This window comes from Falco naumanni, chromosome 9 (genome assembly GCF_017639655.2).
Source record: "Falco naumanni isolate bFalNau1 chromosome 9, bFalNau1.pat, whole genome shotgun sequence".
NCBI lineage: Eukaryota > Metazoa > Chordata > Aves > Falconiformes > Falconidae > Falco > Falco naumanni.
Window position 1 is genome coordinate 41,005,140 of NC_054062.1, and position 26,316 is coordinate 41,031,455.

Genomic DNA, 26,316 nt, shown 5'->3' on the forward strand with positions numbered 1-26,316 from the left:
GTGACCTGAAAAACAAAGGGGCACTCATTGAGTTGGTGATTAGGGGAAAAGTACGAACCAAGAACTTCTGCAGCATATAGGTCTTCCCCTCACCCCTTTTTTGGAAACTGGCCAATATATTTTTCTGGCGATGACTATTCTGTATACGAACTTATCTCCTCTTCATAACTGAGACTTAAATTAATGTGCACACTGGCACAGCCTGCTTAAAGACAAACACTTAGAAATTACTGATTTGGGGCCCCAGACATACAGGGAGGGATGTGAGTTGTCCAGTTGTGACTACTCACAGGAATTACCTTGCTGTCCTTTTGAAGATATTTGAAGACTGGGGTCTTGGTGTAGTGCTGCTCTGGAGTATGTGCAGTGTGTAGCTTGGCCAGCCTCCAGACCTTTACCTGCCGGTCAACTTCCCCCCATGAGCAAACCACGGGATGGATCCGAGATGTGCATCAGCCCTTGCCATTTCCCAGCAGGGTCTACTGTTTTCCTTTCATTTCTTGTACTGCTGGTTGATTAACTCTTTAGGAATTTGAATGCCTGGATCCTGCAGAATGGAAGACAGCAGCTTTCAGAACCCAAGTGAAGCAAATGGTACTTTTTTAGCTATACAATTATTGTTTATGCCTGTCCATTAGAAGTGAGCAACTTGGCCGTACTTTCTCGATTTTTAACCTACATTTAGAGTAGCAGTAGTTGTGATAAGTACTAGATAGGTTGTTTTCTTTTAATGGTACTTCATTGTACCCTTTTTAGTGCATTTGTTTCTTTATTCTTCTCTTCTCGTTCCTTACTGCTTTTCCACAGATCTACTCATTGCCTTGACAACAAGGTGCTGCTAGCATGATAGTTGCTACTTGAACACATAACTTTCTTCATCCTCATAATCTGACTGCAAAATGGGAGCAAAAATGGAGCTGAAGCACAAGGCGTTTTGGCTTCCCCCAGCTCAGGCCCCACACTGTGCTGACCTGGGTCTTGGCTGGTTGAGATGTCAGAGTGAATGTGCTCCGGCTGAGGCCAGAGCTTGTTCATGGCTCTCCTGATTACACAGCAGAGGAGCAGTCATAGTCAGGAGTCTTGGCTGAAGACAGTTGTGGATTTTTTGCAGTTTTCCTGAAATCTGTGCTTACAGGCTGTGATGCCCAGAAGAACTGATCAGAGGTTCAAGGCTGTTGTGAAACCATCTTGCTGTGTTTTTTGATCTCTGGCATTCAATTTACAGCTGGTTTTGATGCGGGTAATTGCCTTGATGGATATGCTTTTGGATTTTAAAGTAGGATTCAGGAAGGCATGACATTTGTTAGGCTATACAGATGTTTGGTTTAAGCAAAGCAAGATTACGTTGCACCTCATAAATCCATTGTTATGTCTGTCTTTCATTCACCTACATGTCTTGATGACAAAGAAGGTGACAGCTCCTGCCTTCTAGCAGGGCAAATGAATGATCTAAGTCTGTGTTTTAATAGTGATCCATTGTGTGTTCTTGCAAAAAATTAGTGCTAGATCTTGTAAATGTGCTGTAAATCTTTTTAGTGTGATAGTTTTGAAAATAGATAGCTCATTGTAATGCTTGTCAACATAAAGCTGTACGGTTCTTCTAGACTAGGGGTAAAAGACATGGATATTATATGAACTGTCCTCATGAGTGCTGTCAGGTGCTTTTCATTGCCTGCCACTGTACTTCACCCTCACTCCCAAGCAAACCTCCCAAATGTGTTACTCTGCTGGTAGTTTTTGTGGTGTGTATTGAAGTCTGTGATGCAGACTTTGCTCATTCCAAAACTGTTTTTTCCATGAAAGTAGGCTACTACCCCAGCCCCTCAGGATTTAGCAGATCTTTATTAGAATGAATATTGTGAACTTGTTGGTTGCTTTTCTTCAAGTATCTTTATAATTTTCAGGTCTAAACCTTATTTACTTTATTAATGTTGAGTCTAATAACAAAAGTCAGTCACAGGGTTCAGCATCTGACTCAAGTACAACTGGTGTCAATAGAAACTTTTATGCGCCAGGCTCTACAATATCTATTTTTAATGCTGTGTTAAGCTGACTTTCTAATAGGTCAGTGGGATGGTATGAGATGACGTATGGCCCAATATGGCTACTGCATTCAGTTAGTTATAAAGGGGTTTCTTCAAGCAAAGAGGAGATGTAAACAGGGGATAAATGATTGAGTTTGATAGAATCTGCTAACAGTAGTTCCCTTTCCATTTTTTAGTGATTCCTTTCTACTTTAGGCACTCTTTTGGTAGCTACTTGCTGTTTCAAATTCAGGGGAAAAGGTCTTTCACTCAACCTGATGTTATATTGCAACTTCATATTTTGAATTCCCACTGATCTCTCTGCATCGATAAAAAAATCCATTTCATTTTACTCTCTCACTTAAGAATACTTCACTGGTTACTGATCTGTTTGCAAGGAAGATGCAGTAAAAAAGATCTGATAGGTTCTTGCCACATGTCCTCATGGATTTCATAAGACTGTATGGACTGGGTGGGAGCATATTAATCTTTGTAAAATATGCATCGGTACAAGCACAACAAAAAAAGGTGCAGTGCAAAGATAACAGAGTGCTCATGCACTCTGAATTTTTTCCAAGTAATCAATGCAGATTACTGACATGCTTTTTTTACATTCACAGCAAGAACATTGTTAAATTGATGTATTATTATTCCTCTGCCTTCCTAATCCTTTATTCTGATTCAGGTTTAGCCAAATTGTCTTTGACTTTTTATATTGAAGAACACCTTTAAATGACAAACGACAGTATTTCAGCAGAAGTGGGCTGGGAATACAGTGACACAGAACTTCAGTTTGATATCACAGGAATGAGTGGTAATCTTGGTCCCCATGGGAAATGCTTCTCATCAAGGCAAGGAAACCAGAAAGCGTATTGTCTGGAGACCTTGTGGTTGCAGTTCTGAAAATTTGTTTTGATCTGGAAGTAATGAGTAGGAATACCCCCTAGATTGTAAACAGGCACCTAGCATTGGCCACAGGAGGGATGATGCAGGGGAAAAGCCTGCAGAGCAGTGTGCACAGGCATCAGCCCTTTAGACAAGCCTGTGACCACGTAACAACTGCTCTCCTCAACAGTCTGACAGTCTAACACACTTGCCAACCTGTCTCTGCAGCTGCCTCCAGATGTGCTTGGAGGAAGAAGCAGTGGTGAAGGCTGAGGATGGCCGAGAAGGCATGGGAGAAGCAGGAGCCAGTGGCCGTGCTTTTGGGGAGTGAGCGTGGCAGCCCTGGGTCCGGTGGGGAGGGCGTGAGGGGTCCAGAGCAGGGTTTGTACTCTCCAAGGACAGCATGGGGGCTGGGAGGTGCTGCTGTGCAGAGGAAGGGGCTTGCTTGCAAGTGCAGAGAGCCAAGATCAGGGAAAATATCCAGGGAAAGCTCCTGGGCCATGCTGAGCCAAAGTGAGGGAGGTGTAAATTCAATGGGAAGAAAGCAGGAGGAGCATCTTCACAGCCAGAGCGGTGCTGTGTGAAAATTCCTTCAAAAAAGGATGAAGGTGCCTCACCTCCTGCCCAAATGTCACGCATTAACCCTGTGCTTGGCTACGCAAGGATGTGATGCAGTGCTGCCTGGATCCAGACAGCCGGTCACAGCTGTGCCGTGGCCTGGTGGCCGCACCGCCTGGCTGCTGGGGACCTGGCTGTGCTGGGGCTGGCTTCCCCGTGCACTGCTGCTCCAGGCATTGGGGGGAAAGCTGCAGTGGGACTGGGAAACATTGCCTTTCATTCCTGCGGTTTAAGTTACCCCTCTAGAGACAGGTGGCTTAATTCATAGTAAAGTGAATACATATTTGGTAAAAATATACATATTCACCTAGGCTAGAAAATTAATAGAGTTAATTGCATCCTAAACTTAGTCTTTGCTGGATACACCAATTGTGATCATTATCAAAGATGTATAATTGTTGCCTTGATCTGTTACCTGTTTCTCAAAATGCATTTCAGATGCCTGTAAACACTATATTTTGCTTTCACTTTGTCTACTAATTTTAGGGTGGTATACTTATCCACAGCACAATGAAATATGCTATCTCTGCCGAATAGCGGCATGTTTCAGGACTGTGGAGGAGAAGGCAGTCCTATAGAGTGTAAGATATGCCTAGCACTGTTTGGTTTGCCCTGCGGGGCTGAGGCCTTCCCACAGCATGCAGAATAAGAACTCTTCCAGGAATTATGGTTCAAAGACCAGTAGCCAGTACTCAAAAGAAACTCTGCTTTCAAGAGGGACTTTAGCTGTGCTGAGGGAGAGTTTGTACACCAGCTCTCCTTCTGTTTGCTGTTGCTCCTGTAAAGAAGCAACGGGACTCTCTCTGAACTGGTCCTCAATGAGCGTATGCTACTGCCTGTGTATGGAGATGAACTTCTAGGCCAAAGTATCTAGTATGACAAAAGCACCTCATTTTTCTCATCACTGTGATATTGCAGATCTTACTTGTCTTAGCAGTCTTTCTACCAGTGTCTCTTTGTGCAGGTATTTTCCCAAACTTTCTGCTGACACTTCCCTCAGAAACATTACTTAAACCTGAATTCTGCATAGCTTTCCTTGGCTTCAGTATAAGATCTGTGTTTACACTGAGGGATTCATCACATCTAATTTTTTCCATGTAAAATCCAGATCTGCTAATTATCTATCTAGTCTAAGCTAGGGTTTCTTTACTGTTACCGGAGGAAACGGATAGTTCCCAAGCATCACTTGTCTTAGGGCAGGACAAATTGCACTCTAGAGACACCTCTTCCTCTTCACTAACTGTTGAGAGAGCCCAGTGACTACTTCAGATTGATGCCACCTTTTAGGTGGCTATATTAAGAATCAGTCCAATCTTTTGTACCAGAACATAAAGATTTGGGGCTTTCCACTTCTTTTGAAGCTTGGGGTTAACTGCAGTCATTGCCTGCTCCTCTCTTCTTTTGGCTTCTTTCTTCTCCTGAACTCTTCTATGGAAACCTGACCAAATATGTATTTTTTACAATAGATGTATTAAGGTCTCTTGTGTTATCAAAGTGCACTTTTCAGTGCACGTTAGGAATAATCAACAATTATTTATAAACCACACCTGTGAATTAGTCAGGGCTTTCCCCTGTATTACCATAAAATAAATGTTACAGGTTTTTTAAAGATTGCCTAATTATTTTAGCTTCTGTTACCCAATTGTTTAGGCTCAGCGTAATACACAATTTCTTCAAGCTGAGTTGCCTTTTATAATAGAGTGGTACAAGACTTGTAAAAACAACATTATGTTCTCTCACAAAATGAAATTAATCATGATGAAGGCAAAGCCTTCAGTTGTGCCTTTGTTGCAGTCTCTAATATGAGAATGTTACTGAATTATTGTTTGTTTTGTAGCTAGATAATGAAGGTGGAGAGAAGTTTTCATAGTGTGCCATTTCAAAATGATAGTTCCAGGCGCTCTTACGCAGCTTTCAGTTACTTTAGTCCCTGGTAATTTTTTTCTTTTTACAGAAAAAAAACCCAATCAATCCCTGAATAGGACCTCTGGTGGGCAAAATCTCATCATAAAGTGGAAGTCTTGATTAGGAAATTGCTTTTCAGACAGACAAAATATGTGAACCTTATGTTACATAGGTATCTTAAAGGCAAGTTGGAATAAGAGAGAATGCCCATGAAACAAATTGTTTTGCTTAAGTTCCTCCAGCAAAATGAAGTAACCTGCCAAACACTTTACATGATACTTTGAAACAAATATAAATGGTAATTTTAAAACTTTATGAATGCATTTATTAATAAGGCAGAAATGCCTAGAACTGTGGAGGTTAAAATACAGGCACTGAGCAGTAAACTGTCAAGATAACAAGAGAAGCTTGGGGGTTTTTTTGGATATATCGGTAAAAGAGCTTAATGTCCATCATGATAGATGATTAAACTGTCCCCAGATGACAGGACTTTCTGAGGACCTTGCAACCCCTTCACTTCTGTGGGAAATTCCTTAGGGAAAGCCCTTACCAAGACTTCATCTCATTATATGTTTCTTGCAGGCTGCAGCACATGCCACCTCCTGCTGTTCCCCTCGGTGCATCAGCCTTCCCTGTGTTTCTGCTGGTCTGAGTGGGACTGTAGGACTTGCTTTTGCCCTGGAAAAGTTCATCTGAAGCAAATTGAGTTTCTCTGAAGATGGCTCTGCATGCGTTTAATATTCCTGTGCCTGCAGGCAGATGGGACAGGGGAGTCAGCGCTTAGAGGAAGCTCCTGATCATCAAAGGCTTCCCTCATCTTCCCAGGTTTTTTTCTTACTCTTATCTTGGTAAGGATAGGTCATCAATATTAGGCCAGTTATGTATCTTCATAGGTTGAACAAATGAAGGATGGGCTGCAAAGCAAAGCAGGAGGAGCAAAGTGTAATGCTTTTCCTTTTTGCCCTTCTGTGGGTCAGTAGGATGGTTGTGGGGGTGAGCGGCTACCTGAGGCATGGCATGCCATGATTTTCTGCTGTTAACTCCCCAAACTGCCCCTCTCTTATTTCACAAATAATCATATTTTTTTAAAAAATATATATAATGAAGCATTTAGTCCAAGAAAAATAAGAATAATTACACAGACATTGTAATTCTCCTATTATGACCCCACCACATGAAAAAAAAAAAAAAAAATATATATATATGCATGCATTGCATCACTGGAGAAAATGGATTGATAAAAGCTTACTGCTCTGAGAAAAATAACATTAAGGAGGTAGAATACACCAGGGCAAAAACTTTCCCTTTTCACTTTCTTCCTACCTTTTCTCCCTTTTTCTGTAGTCTTCTTTTTTTTTTTTTTTCTTTTCTATTTTTCTTGGTCCCTGTGTGTAAACATTGACTTGCAGCTTCCAAGAACTTCACTAGAACTGTCACAAGGGCATGTCCTTGGACTGCAAATTCTCGAGGCTGTAGGCAGCTAAATCAGAATAGGAAAACTGGTGATTATCAGACTGGAAAGAGGGCAGAGGGTCGCTGTGTAAAACGTTATGCTCCATCTGCGTTCAGAAGCCAAATAAACAGTGCTGGAAGTTTAATTCTTCTTGCATGCCTGAGGAAGCAAAATAAAACAGGCACTGTTTCCTAAGCAGAGGTGACTCTATAGGGCTTAGACTAATACTATTAAGGTCCAAATCAGAAAAGGTTGTTGCAGTCAGCAATACTACTGCATGACCCCCTCTGTCATGCAGCTAAGGATGCTAAGCCCAAAGTTAGCTTGTTTTGTTAAACTGTAGAAACCTTACTGGATTTTAGGGAATGAAGGCACAATAGAGAAGAAGGACCAGGAATATTAACCTGAAGAAGTTTTACCCATTCCAAATACAAATGTCAGATATGATTATGGTATCTCCAGTCATCAAAACTGAGTACAGTGAACTGGCGTGTGGCTGTGGCATCTCAGAAAATAGTATTTTTCCTGTGAGAATGATGCTGTTGGACATCACATTTATGTTGTTCTAAGTGTATGTTTGGGAAACTCCATGGGTGTGTGCCTGTGTGTACAGACACATAAATACTTTTCCAGTCTTATTCACTGCGCAATTGGTTTCCTTCTTTAGAAGACTTGTAAAAATTCCCTTTAGCTGTTATTCTGATCAGAAATCAGTCAAGAGTTTATGGCTACCAGTGCAATGTATTAATTTTTCTATTAATGATAATTTAAGCTTTAAATCTAGATGTACATATATATGTATGTACAAGTCAATGATACACTTTATTTGTTTATACATTCCTTTCCCTAATCTTTGTGTCATGTCTTCTTTGGCTGTGCTCCATTAGAGATACAGGTGTTGGTCTCGGATAAAAACTTTTGGAGTGCCTACACCTTACTAAAGTTCCTGGGCATTGTTTTAGTATAAATGTGAAATAAGCACTTTTTAAACTGTACATTCCAGCAGTGAGGATGTGCTGCGATGCTTATCTTTTCCTCCTTTTCTTCCTCCCCCTACTACCAGCTGTAATGTTAAGAGCTGGCGTAGCAGAAAGCTGATAGATGACTGCAGCATGTATGAGTGATACTTGTTTTGAGCTTTAAAGGGCTTTTTGTAACAAAACAAGTCAGAAACATTAGTATCCTCAAAAAGATAACACCGAGCAACTCAGATGTGTTTTTCACATTTGCATTATTTTTTGACACTGCCTTGGTGTGGATAGTTTTATGGTAGTTAAAACATTTACTGACATGGATTTATATGTATTTTCTGTGCATTTATTTTTTGTGGGTGGAAGCATCTTCCAGATTCCATCTAGTGGGCAACACAAGTTCACTCTCTCATTAGTGCTCAAGACTAATAGTCTCAAAGACAGGTTTGCAGAGGGATTTTAGGAAAGAGAAGTTAGCTCACCTGCTGTGTTCACCTCTGCAGAGGCATTTACAGACTGTTTGTCCCAGAGAATTTTGCTCTGGGGTCCTGTACGTCTGATCCCAGTGGCATTTGCTTGTCCTTGTGGGGCCTTTGGGGAAGAGCAAAAGAGCCATGGCCATGGAGGCTGGTGCACTCCTCCCTTAAGGTGAGGCAAGAGTCAGTGTCACCTCTTCCACCCTGGGGCCAAACTTTCCTTACTGGTTAGTGAGGGGACCATTCTCCCATTGGACTTGAAGGTCCTAGGTACAATAGTGTAATGCACAATTAACACTATAAATTTGCATCAGCCATGACGAGACCTTGCTAGGTACATGAGCCCAAAGCGAGGAGAGCAGGAGAGACAAGGCGGATCATTGTACACCTCCATCTTCTGCTAGACTTTGCCTCGCTGAGCACAGCTGCTTGCAATGTGGCCTTGTGAAGCAGCTTCTGCTGCATGGACAGAAATGGGTCAAATGCTGCGTTCTAAGAGGTGTGTACGCATTTATCTCCTACTTGGGTTAGAGGTCTGCGCTCCTTTGTACTGGCTATAACAGCCAAGGTAAGCGTATACACAAAAGAAATACCATTGATAGACTTACAGTGCTCCGTGCCAAAATTTGGGTTTATTTTATTTCTTCAGCATGTCTAGACGTCTATTAATGACTTCAGTCCTATAGGTTTGGAGGAGCTGCCTTCATCAGCATTAAGTGCAAGATCCAATTTAGAATGACATAATGCATTAATGTGCTCTGGACTTGCATCAGTGGGGAGGATTTTCCACTCTACAAGATGTGCCCTGCCAGAAGCTTCTTGGAGATGCATTTACCTAATGAAATTGATTTAGTGTCTGGCTTGTGTTGCCTGCTAATAAAACCTTTCGGACAAAATCATGATAATAAGGTATTTTATGGCTTTCATTTATGATAAAATGTGCTGGTTTATTTGCTTCATGTCATATTTCTCTAAGTATATGGGGAAAAGAAGTAAAAATAAATTCTACCTAATGGCCATATTAAAAACGAGTGACTTAGTGGAGCATGCTGACTTTGTCACTCAGGTTCTGCCTCTGAGCTCGTGAGAAGATTCTGCTGATAAAACAATTTGGGATCAAAAATTCTATATGGGAAAAAATGGGAAATGATAATGTCAAGTAATTAACTTAATCTTACTAAAAACGAAGTGAAAAAAAAAAATCTTGAAATTATACCTCACTAAGGAAAGATAGGTAAGATTGCCACATGCTGAACTTTGCTGACAGTAATCTTTGTCCCATTTGCTTTGCATTTATTTAGACCAAAAACATAAACAAGGAAACTGGCTATTCTCAGAGTACGTAAAACAGTCTTATGCTTCTGCTGAATGATGCTTGTTGGCTGCTGCTTTGTACGCCTTTTTTTCTCCAGCTGATTTTTTTCAGCTTGATGAAGATAAGAAACAGTTTACTTCCTAAGCAAGCAGCAAGGAGCACTATTTTTTATGATTTAGAGTGCAGAATTGTGCCCATGGAAGTAAAGGACCTAACTCCCACTAGTTTCATTATGGAATGAAATTGGCTGTCATGAAAAGAATGTTTTTACTCTGCACTTTTACCTTTGGCAGTTGCAAAAGGTGATATTGATCTTAAAAAGTCACATATAAATATCACCTGCACCTACAAGAAAATTAGCTAACGAGTGTTCAGTTTAAATGAAGTAGTATAATGTGTGAATAACTGTTCAGTAGCTGGCAGGAGGAGATACACTTAAGTCTTAAAAATACCGTGAAGATGTAGAAAGCTGTTGCACTGCAAACAAATGCTTTGGGAGAAATCAGAACTGTGTGTAAAAGTGAATACGTGGTCTGTTGAACACAGTAGTGAGGTTTGTTTTTTGTTGTCCAATTTTCTCTCTTCCTTCTCACTGAATTAGAGAGGGACCATGGATATAACCAGAAGCAGCATCTTCTTGCAGCCTGCTCATCGATGCTGCCTTGTGCATGCTTGCAGTTCCTCTCCTGCAGTCCCTGAAGTGCAAGTGCTGGCATCTAACCTTATGATTTTAGGCATCTTGTTTCATTGCCTTTGTTTTATCAGTTCGCCTGCTCCTTTCTGTTATGTCTGTGAAGCCTGTGCACCAGGGGAACATAACCTCTCCCTGTGCACCAAGGCCTTCCTCCTCCGCCAGCTCTGTGTGTCCAAAGCCTACCTGACCTGGTTTCCTCACCTCCTGATGAACTTCTGGTAGAGTTTCCTAGTGGTGAGGCCAGTCCCACTCTCTTGCCAGTTCAGATCAAGCCCAGCATGGGTGTATCTGTGGTTTGACACTCATCATTTGCATGATTTGGTGGTGATTTACCAACGAACAATTATAAGAGGATATAGCCGATGGGGAGGAGAACCTCAGACCTGTAAGTGCTGATAAAACAGAACGGGGTTGTTAGCTGACTGATCCTTTTCCCTCCCTTTTCCACATGTCTCTGACACACTTGCAGATACATTCCAAGGTGAAGAAATGTGTTAATGTTGCCACTTTTATTTATCTTGTTTTATTAATCTCTCAGCCTTTCACCAGGTCTTTCTCTTTCTTCAGCAGTGAGTCTGTATGTTAACTAAATATCAGCTTTCTTGATGAAGTGCATAGCATTAGCAGCTGCTGAGGCGTTCTTTATTGATTGCTGTTGTTTTTTATAAATTAAGTTTACTTCTACTGCTCCTGGCATTTAGTTGTAACTTAGACGTTTCTTTTGTGAGGCATAATCGAGGTTCATGAAAGCTAAACCTTACCACACAGTTACTGGCTACTGTCTACCAGTCTATCATTCCAGAACTCCAATGGAGGGAAACCACTTTATCAGATGCGTTGAAAAAAATAGAGGCAAGAGGTTAATTATATTGAATTGCTTTTTTCAAGTAGAATATAACTTCAGTGGGGAGAGAAATGCTTCAGTCAATGTTGTGAGTATTGAGCTGAGGCAGAGGCTGGGCAGCAAGGCAAGTTGACCAATGAGTGCACTAAAAAACCCGATAAGCTTGGTCTTTGCTTGGAGATCATTAAGGGAACTGACAAATCATTAAATCTAGAAATGGGACCTAATGCAAGTCAATGAGAGAACAACTATGGATATTTAATGAGCAGCAGTGCATCATGTTCTCAGCTCTTCAGAAATAAATAATGAGATACTTGAAATTTTCTTTGAACAACAATAAATATAGAATGTGAAAATAGCATGGAGAAAAATAATCCTTTGGGCCATCCTCTCAGTAAGTGATTTCTGCTGGCCTTAATTAATTATCAGAGTAACTTGTGAAACAAGCTTATGTGAAACTATGGCACCATAAAATGCCTGTTTAATAGTTAGCCCCAAACCACATCTAGATTACCTTGAAACTCTGAGAGTTCATTATCCTGAATTATTGAAAAATTGCCAGTGTAATTTCATTCTGCTGAAGAACACAGGATGAATTCTGCATGAAAACAGCTATACACCAGAAATCCTGGTAAGCAATCTTGGTTAGGATCTATGCCTCACGCTGGTGCTGAAACATACTCATTAACCTGCAGGTAGTTTGTACGTAGGAAAAGGTATGGTATTGCTGCACTTCTGACTGGTGACTTCTGATTACATATTTAAAACAAAAACCAAAATGAACAGGTCTGCAACAGGGAGAAGTGTTGGAAAGGTGAGGTGGGAGATGAGCTCTGGAGCTGGGGCTACTTCAGCCAGCTTATTCCATAGGGGTTCCCCTTGCACAGGTGGACCCTCAGCCCAGGCAGGAGAGCAGGGGCAGTGGGGAAACAGTGGAGACGTGAAGGTAGTTACACCATGTAGCCTTCTGCATCCAGCTTGGCTGGGGAACTGGGCTCCCTGGATACCCTGTGTTGCCAACAGGAAAAGACACCAGCTTCAGAAACAGGCAGCTTACGTTGCCTGTGTTACGCTTATTTTGGAATGTCCCATGCATCCCGATAGCTACCGTGGAGTAGTCTTTTGTTAGGGATCTGAGATGGCTGCACAAGCGTGGAAGAGATTTGAGTTTTGAGGAGTAACATCCACAGAGCAGCTCTTCAAAACGTGTCTGCCTTTCATAGCACTCTCAGGTGGAAGGTTTGCATTTGAATGGTTTCTGGTGGTTTTTTTTTTTGTTTGTTTGGTTTTTGGGATTTTTTAAAATTATTATTTTATCTTATTTATTTTTAATCACCAAAATGTCTTTTGGCCTATGCATAGGCCAAAATACTAATATTTCTTCCCTGGCTTTATGGCACTTCATATGATTTGATTCTCCTATGCACCTCCGTAGAAGGGCAGCTGTAGATAAAACCAGGCTTTTAAAAATGTGCAGAGCTGTAGTTTTCTCCAAGGGAAATATGAATTTAAATCCAAGAAAACCTAATTTTTAGATAAAACTTCGTGGTTGTAATTCCTTTCCCTGTCTTTTCTGAGCTTAGGTAAAGGAAAGGGGAACTGGGAAGCGACCAGTGCTGAAATGCCAACAGGATGCCGGGTGGTTTCTGCCTCAATCAGCCACATTTGATCCCACGCTCCCATTTCTCTGGGTGGAGCAGATGGCAGGGTCCCTACTGTGTTAACAGGGTCCAGGATTTTAGTAGAATTGATCATGTTTTACATTGCAGTGAAGCATCTGGGACTCTCCCCTGTAAAACCTGCTGGGCACTGTGGCTTCCCTGAGCTCCAAACTGGAAGAGAAATATTTTCCTAAAGCACCTTTGAAGGAGTAGTGGCTGGTCAGTGCTTTATCACTAGCTGTTGAGCTCCATTTAGTTACTCCTCATTTCTCTTCAAATTTAACTTGCATTTTCTGTTTTGTATCTGACACAGGGGTCATTTTTTCTGCCAAAGCTATAACGTAGTGTGGCTGGGAACTGGGGGAGTAGCAATCTGATTGGGTTGAAAGTAATCACCTATTAGTTTCTCCAGAGCCTTTTACCTCTAACAGTGTGGTGCACATTTGTGGTGTGAGTGATTTATATACTTTCACCTCAACAGAAAATAATAGTCTTTATAAACATGAGACGTCCTTGCTAGTAGGAATAGAATTCTGCTCCCATCTCAAATAGTGACTTCTCAAGCTTTATATTTGTGCATATATTTCAGCTCTACTTTTCTCACATGTGTTGTGTTCTTCAGAGTCAGACGAAGGTTGCTGAAAACATGGGTGCTCTCCATCAGCTTTGCAGTTACGGCTGCCTCTCTAATAGATGGGAAACAACTGCCTTCAACAGGAGCGGACAAAAATAATTTCACAGGCATCCCTGGGCTGTCCTTAAGACAGAGGTGAGCTTTTCTTAGCATTCCTGAAGCTGCCCCACAGCCCAGCATCAGGTAGTGCTCCCCAAAATGGTTCCTCATCTGGGCTTTGTTGTATTAGCAAGGCAGAGCACAGCGCTCAGTCCTGCAGGCATGTGCTGGCCCTGATATAAACTGAAATATGTGCCTATTTACTGGGTTATTCGTTGTTTATTAGTATCAGGCATGTTGCCAACAGTTCTATAATTGCTTGATCAAACCAGGAGTTTTTAAAAGAAAATAAAGCGCTTTAATAGTATCACTATATATTTTTAGTGTTCTTGTATAGGAAGCTTATGTTCCATTAGCACAAGAAACTGTTTTTAAGTATTCCCAGTTCACTGTGAGGAAATAAATTATTGCTAATTCCTGGTCAGATAACAGTTATCTTGCCTGCAATGCAGGTGCCCCAAAAGTATGTTTGCTTTTTTCCTTGCCCAAGAGCCACAGATTGCCAGGGGAGAGTGTCTCGATGCTCCCTGAGGGAAGAAGTGCTGTCAGTATGGTTCCAGGAAGCAATAAGCACCCTCATGAAAATAACTCAAGTCCCCATCCTTAATCCCTGCCTATCCTTTTTTATCTGATGGACTCAGCGAGGGCTGGAAGATCACAGTGTGGCGGAAAACAAAAGGGAGTTAACAAGATGTGACCAGTCAATGGATAAAACAATAGGCAAAACCCTCCGCGTTGTCTAGTGCCCAGGTGTCCTTCCCATGCACAGGTAGCCATGTGGATCGTGGTGAGTTTGCTCTGCTGCTTCATGCTCGGAGGGCTGCCATGGGCAGGCGGCTCGTGCCCGTCGCAGTGCAGCTGCGCCTACCACAGCCTCAGCGAAGGGACGAAAGCCAGGTATGCCGATGCTCTCCCCGGGGGGGTTGCCGCTCTTTCGCTGGGTGTCGGGGATTTTATTTCTTCTTCTCTGTAAGGAGGCTTGGAAGGGAAAATATTGCGTCCAGACTTTGCGTCCATTATTTTTCCAGTCGCTTTGCACTCTAGCTTTATTTGCAGAGGATTAGCTTCTGAAAACACAGTAAGCTGATTTCAGAGAAAGCGTTTGGGTATCTCCTCTGTGAGAACAGAAGTGACATAAGTACTGCTGGTGCAACGGCAACAAGGGAATAAAATTTAAACATCTTCTTTTTTTTACCATTATGCTGAAAATGCTAGTTTTAAAAGGCTTTATTCTGCTCTGCTGGTTTGTTTCTAAAATGTAACTAGATTTGGTTTATTTTGTTGTACCAAAACCTGCAATTCCATTTACTTAAAAAATCCTTTAGTTGGAGATTTTAGGCAAAGCAGTATACTCTAGATGAAAATGAACAAAAAAAAAGATAAATGATAATAACAATAAAAATAAAATAAGATAATGTTCAGACTGGAAACTTACAGTTTAAAAAAGAAGACAGGACCAGAAGGACATCCATTTTTGAATGCAATGCTCTTGTACATACATTTCTCTGGAGGACTGTAATAAAAGTCTTTCTGAAAGATAATCACAAAGTAAATGATATGAATTAATGAAATACAGGCTACGTTTTTATGAGTTGTGGTTCACAGCAGAGGAGATTTTGTGACAGAGATACAATATCTGCAAAATCCTTTGGAAAAAAAATTTCTAGACAAGACCACAATACCGAAATGAAAGGCTGTCCCCTGTATTCTGGATTCCCATTAAATAGATCCACTTTCTTATCTCTTTTATGGTGCTATAGATTTAAGACTTGAAACTTTCCCAGTAAGAAGCGTGATAGAGACACAAGTAGTCTGCAATTGTTAAAAGCGAATGCAATCATGGGACAGCCAGTTATTGCTCCATAAATGTCACAGTTCCCAGGTGAATTTCTTCTCAGTGACTTGAAAAAGCTTTAGTGTGTTTTGGTAAGATACCCAATAAAGGAAATGTCTGTTAGACCCTTAAGGAACAAAATGTCACCTTTTTTTCTGCATTATGATTTGTATTTCTCACTAGTAGAAGATTATCCCATAGATTAAATGTTTAGTGCTCACTGACATAGTTTAGGGACACTATGAGAAGAACTGTTTTACTGTCATAGTGTCTCTGTTATCAAACATTTTGCCTCGTGCCTATGCAAACGAACAAACAAAAGTTTATTGAAAGAGGATTTCTGGATTTTTCGTATTTGATCAATTATTTTTTTCTTCAAAATCTCAATTTTCAGCTGAGGGTGGGCAGAATTTAATGCCATAATAAAAGTGCTGGATGACAGTAATGTACCAGGCTTTGATTATAAATTGACAATTTAACTGTAGGCTCGAGTAACATTTAACTCCAGGAAACTTGCATGACCAGTTCAGCCATGTTATTTGTGTGTGTTAGTAGGGGAATATTTGCTTTCAGCCAAACTCAATCTAGTTTTGGCAGCTTTGTAATATTCTGCTTATCACCCAGGCAGTGTGATAAGAAAACGTTACTTGACTGATCACATTACATTTCTTGCGGTATCTAGTTTAGCTTGTGGAGTGGGACATGCCTATCTAACCTATTACCTTTGCAAGGTGGCTTTGTATTTTGTTAAGAACTTGCCTTTCCTTCCTTGCTGATAGGCAAATTAAAGTGTATTCTGAGAGACCTATTTTGTCTCCCTTCATTCTTCATCGCTATCTACAATCCCACACCTTGACAAAGTCAAAATCACAATTTTTTGTATGAAGGCTGTGAAAATGCAGCATAGGGTTTTCGTGATTTGATCTCTAGAGATTAGAAATGGGAAGGAATGATCAAGACACATAAATCTGCCTTGCTTTTAGTATAGCATTTTCCAAAGAGTTAATTTTCTGCACTTTCACTCTCATAACTGCACATGCCTGCAGTGCAGTGGCTGCTACCAGCTGCACACACCTTCCCGAGTATTTCGCAGTAAAGCAAAGCTTGCTGTGGTGTAATTCTAGTGAGTTGTGAGCTGACTTTCTTATCCTCATTTCACGACCCAAACATCCTGTGCCGTATTTAATCTGTATGATTTCCTGCCATCCCACATGTCAGTAAGGCTTCTTTTCTTACATCTTTTTTTGTTCAATTTATGGATCATTTTGTTTTAGCATGCACTAGAATCCTGTTATGCGTGAATGCTGTCATTGTTGTCTATCATAAGTACTCTAAAAAAAAAAACCTGAATGAAAAATAAAAGCAGGAACACTATATGGGCCAGAGTCAGACTCACACCCCTCCAGGAGGGGCACAACACTGCAATCTCTGCAGTCAAAAGGTACATATGGATTAATGCAAGTTGATGTACTTATGGTGAAGATGTAGAGATCAGCAGCAAGTAAGAAAAAACAAGAAGGAATCTGGTGAAAAAAGAAAGATGGATCAAAATCCTGCATTAAAGTAAAGTTGCAAAACCTTCTTAAAATACAGGAAAGTGACATCTGTGTTTGTGTTTCCCCAACAGGACAGTGCTGTGTAACGACCCGGAGATGACTCTCACTCCTGTGAACATCCCTGTAGATACGTCCAAGCTTCGGATAGAAAAGACAGCCATCCGCAGGGTGCCAGGAGAGGCTTTCCACATGCTCCACAACCTGGAGTACCTCTGGATGCCCTATAACTCCCTGGCCAGCCTCAGTGGGATCACCTTCAAGGGCCTTCGTCGTTTGCAGGAGCTGAGGCTGGATGGGAACGACTTAATATCATTCCCCTGGGAAACCCTGGTTGACATGCCACAGCTAAGGCTTCTGGATTTACACAACAACGAACTTACCTCAATCCCTCCAGATGCTGCTCGTTATGTCAAGAATATCACATACCTGGACCTCTCTAGCAATAAGCTGATGACTCTTCCTCAGGCTCTTATTGCCACCTGGGCCAACCTCCAGGCTGTTCCTTACTTCCCCAACGATAACTCCAAGATCATCCTAGGTAAGAGAAGTGCCTGTCTTTTTGCAGGGGGCACAAATTTCAAGAGCTCTGCATCTTACTGCAGTATTTTCACCCCCTGTGGTTACTACAGCAAGTACACTGCTGTGTACAATTTAATACCCCATATAAAGTGTGCAAATTCATTTACATAATTAACAAACTCACCTCAGGCTCCTTACACCTGGCTTATTACACCATGAACTTCATCACTTGCTTGAATCTTTGTAACACAAAACTGGTGACTCTTGCTCAAACTCTTTATTTATTGACATTGCCACTTTTGACAGAAATGCAAATATGATTAGAGCTCCCCATCATTCACGTGTTCTTCTCTAATAACAGTTACTATGGAATCGACCCATTTTAAGCAGCATTAAATAAGAAGATGGACAATTATTATGTCCAAAGAGGAATACAGCCATCACTGAGCATAACATCTGGGTCAGGACTGCCAGTTTGTCTCTTTCCAGAGCTGTGTTTATCTGTTTATACAGAATTAAACCCTAGTCTCCCCACAGCCACCAAGACAGTGCTGCCTTTAAGGGCAGCTATAAAATTACAAGAATCTACCTTTTGGTGACAATTCTGGGCTCCTCAGAAGTATGGCTTTGAGGTAATTGTTCATTTTTATATCAGAGGGCATGTTACAGATGAATCCTCTTGGCTGAGTGTCCCCACATGAGGTTTCAAGTACATTTACTAGTTCAGGGGCTTACTACTCAGCCTTTTAGCCATCGTGCAGCGGTTCCACTCTACAGCAGGTTGACGACTGTTCAGGGTTGTTGCCATCTGCTGTCTTCACTTGCTATGAGCTGACCCAGCTCCAATGGCTGTGTTTGATGCGTGGGGTGTGTGCATTTGCATGTACTGCCTCTACAGCCACAAATGTGAGTTCAGGCACTTGCTGATAATCTTGTCAGAGATATTGCAAGTTGTCTCTCGTTCTGGGGAGTTCCTGCTGCTCTTTGTTCTCTGGATAAATTTAGTGGGGTAACGTTTTTAAAACCAGATTGCAGTGGAAACAGACACAAGACTTTAACAAGATTCAAAATGGCACCTACAAAGCTTTTAGTGTCCTTTGCAGATGTTGTTTAAGGTTTCATTAGCATCAGGAGAGGAGCAGGTGTTTCATCATCTCCTTTCGCCAGATGTGGTATCAAGTTCTTTAAGCCAATGCTAGCTGTTTGGGATTGCCCGTTTCATTTGTGGCGTGACAAGACACTGCCTGGACCATACGCTTTTCTTTCTTTATGTTTTACAGTCAAGTCACATGTAAAAATGTTATTCCATTCAATATAGATTAGGAGAGTATTTTGTTGAGAAGAACAGATCACGCCTTGATGCTCATGGCCAACCTGAGTGTTTATGTAGCCAGCTGTGCACAGATTGCTTGTGCCAGAATCCTAAAAAATTCATGTAGGCAAATGAGTATAATGCTAAGATTAATATGGTAATATATAGATAGTCCAGCTCCTAGATCCTATCTTGCTAACACCCACAGACCCACAGGAACCAGGTATATGAAAAGCATGTCCCTCGCAGGAGAAGACTGGGAGAACACAGCTGCACGTTTCTGTTTCACTTTCCTCATGACTGTTTCTCATGAAGGCATTAAAAAATCCATGAATAATAAAGAGTCCTATCTACAGTGCATCATTGTGACTCTTCTTCAGAACCCTTGCTTTTAGATGACTTCAAAAAGAAGCGCTTCCAGTGGTAGCTCACTGGCTGATAGTCTGTGCCAAGGCTGTGAGCTTTTGCACATGAGGATTGCCCACATGAGCCTACAGGATGGTGCTGTGCAGGGCAGCAAAGGGCTCACTGTGGCTTTGGGGGTGCCGTGGCATCAACTGGAGCTGGGGTACCTGCCAAGGAGTCTGGAATAAGTTGTTATGCAGTGCATGAAGTCAGAAGTAAGCTGCTAGGAAAAGTGCCATAAAACAACAAAGCCAAGCTGACCTTTCATTCTTTACTTAGTCGCCATAGCTTTTATATATCAGTTTATAGGAAGTGCCCTCCCACTAAGCCCACCACTTTCGGATTCCCTTCCAAGCCCAGTGAAGATGGCATGCAATGGCCTCGGAAGTTTTTCAGCAGAATCTTTAGAACAGTTTATCTGAAGCCTCAAGGGCTTTTGGTTGACCCTGTGTTTCTGTTGACTCTAGCAAATTCAAGCAGCCCCTTGATGCTCATAGAGCCTTGTGATGCATCGTCTGTGCTTGTGTCAAAACTTGGTTCTTACCAGAAAGCCACTGCTTGCATGTATTCTGCTAGCTAAAGCTGTTAGAGACCATAAACTGTCCATTGGACAGGTGAATGTGGATATTTGTAAGTAGGATGACAGAGATTTAGTCAAAATTCATCACCTTCTGTTCATGGATATGCATTGCTCTAGTTCCAATTTTGCTTATTTGGTATCATCTTCACAGGTCTATTTTTAATAGAGTAACGTCTCATTTTTTTTGATTTTGAGTTCAATAGGTACACACTCGGATAGCAGGAAAAAGAAAAAGAGAAGCGTTCTGAGACTCTGAAACGGGAGGGTATTCTTCCATGTACTCCTTTCTATGTGCATATTCTTAATATAGTTAACGTCTGTTTATGTTCTTTTATATACCATAACATGTATATTCTTCAATTTAATCCTTAAAACTGTTCTTTCATCTTATCAAGTGTAAATTAACATTTCAGGAAAAACAGCTGATTACTAAATAATGAAAATAAATTAGAATAAGAAGGCTGGAAGAGGGCTCTTACAGTCAAGTAGGACCACCTACACCTATTGTGAGCCTGACAGCTGGCATGAGAATCTGTCCGATATTTTAATAATCTGCAGTGAGAAGAAAACAAAACAAACCAGCCCTCCCCCATGGCTACTTTTTTTTTCCATCCTGGAACCATATGTGTTTATAATAACTTCTTTTTCTTCTTTACATGCACAAATAGTGTTTTTCATGATGTGCATAATCCTGCTTTGAATTTAAAGAATATGATTTCAGCTCTGGGTTTTGAGATACTTTAGCAAGCTGTATTTATTCCCGTCTACTAACTGGCAAACATATGAATGATCAAGCTCAGTCACCAGCATCAAGGGGCTGTTGGAACGTCCCCCCGACCCCTGTGCCCCTGCACACGCACAGGCAGCCCTTGCAGGGCAGGTGAGGAGTCTATCACAGTTTGTCCTGCTGAAGAATAGAAACAAAAGTGGCAGAAACAAAAGATGATGTCGGAGTCACTTAATGCTCTGATTTATTTTGACAGGCTTGCAAGACAATCCTTGGGTATGTGACTGCAGTCTGTACGAAATGGTCCATTTCCTAAATTTCCAGTCTCCTAACATAGCATTCATTGAGCCCAGGCTGAAATGCTTCACGCCCCGGAGCCTTGCAGGAGTCTTCTTCAGCCAAGTCGAGCTAAGGAAGTGTCAAAGCCCCGTTGTACATACGTCTGTAGCCAAAGTAAAGACCATCCTGGGCAGCACTGTGCTGCTGCGATGTGGGACAACAGGGGTGCCCATTCCGGAGCTCAGCTGGAGAAGAGCTGATGGTGCTCAACTAAACGGCACAGGTGCGTTTGGTTTAAGCTTTTCTCTTACATGTGGAATGAGTGAGGCAGACCTGCACCTTTATTTTCTACAGACTGTCGGAAGCAAATGGAAGCTTCTGTGACAGTACATCCTTCCCACTGATAAAACACCCCAAAAATAGAAAGGGGTGCAAAATTAAGATTCACTGTAATTCACAATAGTATCGTGTGTGATTCACTATTGCACTGTGATTTTCTATACAGTATAAAATCACTTACATGTTGATATCATCAGGTAAATGTATACTATCATGTAAAAAGTTGGGTTTGCTTTGTTTCATAACAATTGTGGTGGTGAAGTCAAGTGGTTTTCTGCAAATCTGTTGGAGCTGAAGAAATGAAATATGTCTAGCTGTAGCAAAAGTCTCTGTTTTAAGTTAGCCAGTTAGTTATTCAGTCACTGGAAAGGCTTCCCACTGAATTATTTTATGGGTCTTTGAGACTAGTGATGCATTGCTGTTAATCAGTTAGTAACCATCTCTGGCAGAGAGGTGTCTGATGTGAATTCAGCAGCGGTTCCAATCTGCTGTGACAAAGAAAGAAGAGGTTGCAGAGGCAACATTACCGATACATTAAAAGAGAAAAAAGTCACTAAACTGCTAAAGGATGCAAATGGTTCATTTCTGATGGATTGCCAAGGTCTCTTGGGAAAATGCTCTGTGGGAGAAACACTTGACAGGTGCCTCTTCTGTGCTCACCCTTCTTGTGGGGGAAGCTTTCAAACAGCCACTGTTTTTGTGACTGATCATGTTTTCATTTCCATTCACAAGAATGGATGGACCTAAAATTGCAATGTTGGTCCTTTAATGTGTGGGGAATTTAGGGAAGAAACCTTTGCTGCACTCAGGGCAGTCATCCTTAGATTTTTACCCTCGAGGTTTTAGGTCAGGACCTGAACCTTCATCCCTCCAACCTCCCCTGAATGCTACTGTACCCCAGCCCTGGCCCTGACTTTCATGGATAGGTCTAAACTCAGCAGATAACTTGCTAAGGATGGGGTCTAATCTTCACAGGGTTATAGGGCTCCTCAGTGCACAGAAAGAGGGGAGAGAGCATTTTTTTTCTTTCACAGCAGTAGAACTGCATGTAATAAATATCTTTTTTTCGGATCTGCACAAGTCATTGCTCTGTTGTACATGACATGCAGGATGGAGCAGAGCTGCTCCTCATAATGATAATGTCTACCCATCATGCTGTGAACGTCCCTCCTACACTTGAAAGAGAGCCACAACAGAAAAATAAAACAGAGAATGCTTTCCTGAAAGCTTAGGTTGAATTTACTTTGAGCTACAATTGAGAATGATGTATTTTGTGCCCCATTAAATCAGACTTTAGTGCCTTTCAATAGAAAGTTTGCTGAAAAAGACATTATTTCAGCTTTTGTGTCAATTCTGTAATGACTGTTTGAAATGTTGGTGTTCTGAATAGAAAGGAGTGAGAAATAGCCCACAGCCTGTATGTACGTGGAAGCGTCATAGGAAGACCTGTAGCTTTATGTTTTTTAATATACCCATTCAGTAAATAACTAAAATGAAAAAGTAACTCCTAATGATACTGTATTTTACTGCCATTGGAATGTGCCCTGGTTGACAGGGCTGGATCCTCCCCATGAGGGCTTGGGAGAAGGGTGCATTCTGCCTTACCTTTGCTTTTCACACACCTCCCTGGTTTACCTTTCAATGGGAAAAGGCAGAGTTAGTACGTGCTCATCCTAAGGAGGCTGGTTAAATAATGAAGAGGGTGCTTTACCCTTCTGCATGGTCCCTGCTCTTTTTTTCTGCACAAATAGAAAAAGGCAAAAAAAGCTGCTTTTAGACTCCTGGTAAGCCAAGTGAGAAAACCGACTCTCAGCTGTGTATATATTGCTCAGTCATAAGTGCTCGGACTTCCCTCTGTTTGGCTCAACATAAAAACCTGCACTAATTTAGCAGTAAAAGGGATATTGTTTTTCAGCTGGTTTTCTCCGTATACTCTAGGCTAGTCCATATATGGTTTTTAGAAGAAAATCTTGCTGCTTGTATTCTCTGTCACTCAGAGGACTGCGTCTAATGTTCATATAGGTCACATTACCACCTGCTCCTTCCACCCTTTTAAGTATTGTACCTGCATAAGAGCTTTTAAGCTTTTTTTTTTTTTTTAAATAAATAGAACTTTCCCTTTTTTGTTTTCAAACTGCATCAATTTGGAGGAAATGGCATCAAATCACATCTTAGCTTCACATCTCTTCGGTCTTAAGCAGTGTAAATCCCAGCTTAACCTAATTTTAGTGTTACTGTCTTTTTCTTGGATTTACTTCGATTTTGTAATGTTGGTGGCAAAAAGAAATGATGATTCTATTGTATCAAGCAGACATTTGGCAGATCGAATCCTATTATTTTACAAAACATGTTATTAATTCTATTGATTATTGCCTATTTATTTTATATTTTTCCTTCCTTTCAGTTCACCAAGAGATTTCTAGTGATGGGATGAGCTGGTCTATTCTGGGCCTGCCTGTAGTCTCTTATCTTGACTCTGGAGAGTACATCTGTAAAGCAAAGAATTTTCTGGGGGCAACAGAGGCGTTCATATCGCTCATCATCACAGACTCAGAAGGCACGGATGACCCCAACTCTAACGCCAAAGGGGCATGGAGTGGGAAGGCAAGTGGGATGGAAGCAGCTGCCTACAATGACAAGCTAGTGGCAAGGTACGTTATCACCACCTCCACCATGCCTACCCTGGGGGCTGGAGGGGGCACTGGAGATGGCCTCCTCCTCCCAGATGTGGCACAAGATAATCCCAGAAACCTACTGGTGAGCCCACCTACTGGTCAGCAGGAGCCAGAGCGAATGGTGAGGTCTGTCAGGGTGATAGGAGACACTGACCAGAGCATCACCCTGGCCTGGAAGGCGCCTCTGACAAAGAACACGACGGTGTTCAGTGTCCTCTATGCCATCTTTGGAGAGAGAGACATGCGGCGGATCAACGTGGAGCCAGGGAAAACCAAGGTCACCCTCTATGGGCTGCTGCCAAAGACCAAATACATCGCCTGTGTCTGCGTGAAAGGGCTGATCCCCAGGAAAGAGCAATGCATCATATTTTCAACAGATGAAGTTGCCAGCGCAGGAGGGACCCAGAAGCTCATCAATGTGGTTGTCATCAGCGTGGCCTGTGTCATTGCTGTTCCTCTGACGCTGGTGGTCTGCTGTGGAGCACTGAAAAGGCGCTGCAAAAAATGCTTTGTGAGGAAACCCAAGGAAATTCAGGAGTCTTACGTCACCTTTGAAAGCCTGCCTCCTGGAGCCAAGGCGAAAGGCGTGGAAGGAGAATACTTGACTAGACACACCCCCGATGAGTCAAACAGGCTGCTGTCTGCCCGATCCAGCGTGGACTCAGAAGCAATACCAAAGGTGGAGGAGCAACCTAATGAATACTTTTGCTGATAATAACTAGGCTGATTGTCGGCTTGCTCACACGGCTGTATATACACTCTCTGGTCCAGAACTGCAGGCCACCTTGTCAATGCTTCTGTCACCAACACATGCTGAAGGACTATGCAAGAGGGTAGTTGGTGCCCAAGCTTTACAGAAACATGTTGCTCATCCCACTTGGGGTTTGCTGTTTTGTACCCAGGCAAAAGCTTCTGTGATAATGGCCTCGTTCTCCTGGACCACTTTTATTTTCGTAAAATGAAGCGTGCACACTGAGTGTGAGGACATTAAGTGACATTTCTGAGCGCGCTGTGCTTGGTGCTTAGTACCTGCTCTGTAATACACAAAGTATTTTATTCTCTTTTGATGTACTTTTGGTTAACAAACAGGGGAGTGTTTAGTAATTTTAATATATATACCTATGAAGGTGGAGATTGAGAGTCTTACCTTTCACATCCCCCATGTTTGCATGAAACATGCAGCTTGCTGCATAATAGATCACTGAACACAGCTGTACAGCACCCCCTTCTAGTATGTCCAGTGTAATAAGAGCTCTGTGCTCTGAATTCAGAGAAATGTGCAAAGAAGGTAGAAATCAAGAGGTAAACCCCAATCCACTCCTAAGAATAACTAATAGAGAGCGTTTTGTGATTGCATTCTGGCCCTAAACACTGTTAAGATTTCTTGAACAACAGTACTGCAGAGGTGTTTCAGTATCAGTCCTAGCTGGCATTTTGTAGCTGTATTGTAATTAGTAGAGTATGTTTTATATCAGCTGTGCTAGTTGAAATCATACAATAGGCTACTCTGCAAACTGTGTGGCGTTGTAATGCTTTTTAGTCACACTGAAAAACTTAAATTAGTTCTGCAAAACCCTCCCAGAGCAGCCCTGTCATTGCTGCCGGCTCTCCTGACAAAACTGGTGGTGAAGACCAGAGGGCTCAGCCAGGCATTTGTGGTTAGGTCATGAAAATCCCTTGCTCCATGAGGAGCAGGGGTATGTGATGTGGTGGTAGATCGCTGGCCAGGCACACATCAGTCATACTTTCACCATGGCGTCAGCAGTGGCAGAGGCTCAGTGTGGACTTTTGGGTTTCAAACTTTTTACAAGTTCAGGAACCCTGAAAAAAACCCGTCTAATATTTATCTAAGTGTACTTTCATTGTCCGGGTGAGCTAATCAGTTATATTAAGTCCTAAAGCTCCACTTGAATTTGGATCTGAGTGCTTACCACAATGCACGTCCCAGTCACATAGTTTTCCACTCCAGTCCCTTGTGTATTCGTACTGTATATAAAGTTTTTCTCTTTGTAACAAATATTCTTCATGAAGAAAATGTTTTGCCAAATGTTGAATGGGAGGGATCCAGGCAAGTTGAAATGAAAACTGGTAAAGCTTGCTGAATTGTTTTGAAATGTGTATTTGTAAATTTATTGGAAGGATGTCAACACACATTCTGGATCTGTATGTGCAGTGGGGGTTAACAAAACTCACTGGTTGGAATGGAGCCCTCTATGGATTTTGCAAGTCCTCCTTGTACAGAAGAGTTTCAGTTATGTCAGATTACTTGGCCTGGTAGAGAAAGCAAGTCATTTGATCTCAACAAATATTAGCAGCAGGTGACACATTACAATAATTTCTGATAGGACTCCCTGTATTCCTTACATTAATGATAAAGAACTTCTCTTATATTGGGAGAATTTGTCAATCTCTGTATGAAATAATGCATGCTACTTCTGTCACTGGACTGCATAGATCTTTAGGTTTACAAATAACATTTACAAATAAAATTATGTCTTTTATTACAACAGA

General features: G+C 41.6%; 1 protein-coding gene across 4 annotated transcripts in view; it reads left to right on the plus strand.

Annotated features, from left to right (window-relative positions):
• Nucleotides 1-26,316, plus strand: part of LRIT1 (leucine rich repeat, Ig-like and transmembrane domains 1) — a 55,662-nt gene extending 29,346 nt beyond the window's left edge. Inside the window, exons 1-6 of one of the 4 annotated variants that reach the window (XM_040607502.1) lie at nt 1,153-1,240; nt 13,469-13,615; nt 14,221-14,476; nt 17,041-17,507; nt 20,769-21,074; nt 23,535-26,316. In XM_040607502.1, the coding sequence (XP_040463436.1) occupies nt 14,355-14,476; nt 17,041-17,507; nt 20,769-21,074; nt 23,535-24,517 (1,878 nt within the window). In that variant the 5' untranslated portion in view covers nt 1,153-1,240; nt 13,469-13,615; nt 14,221-14,354 and the 3' untranslated portion in view covers nt 24,518-26,316. Of the gene's footprint in view, nt 1-1,152; nt 1,241-12,959; nt 13,066-13,468; nt 13,616-14,220; nt 14,477-17,040; nt 17,508-20,768; nt 21,075-23,534 lie in introns of those variants that run through there. The other 3 variants (XM_040607504.1, XM_040607506.1, XM_040607505.1) reach the window with 3 other exon arrangements.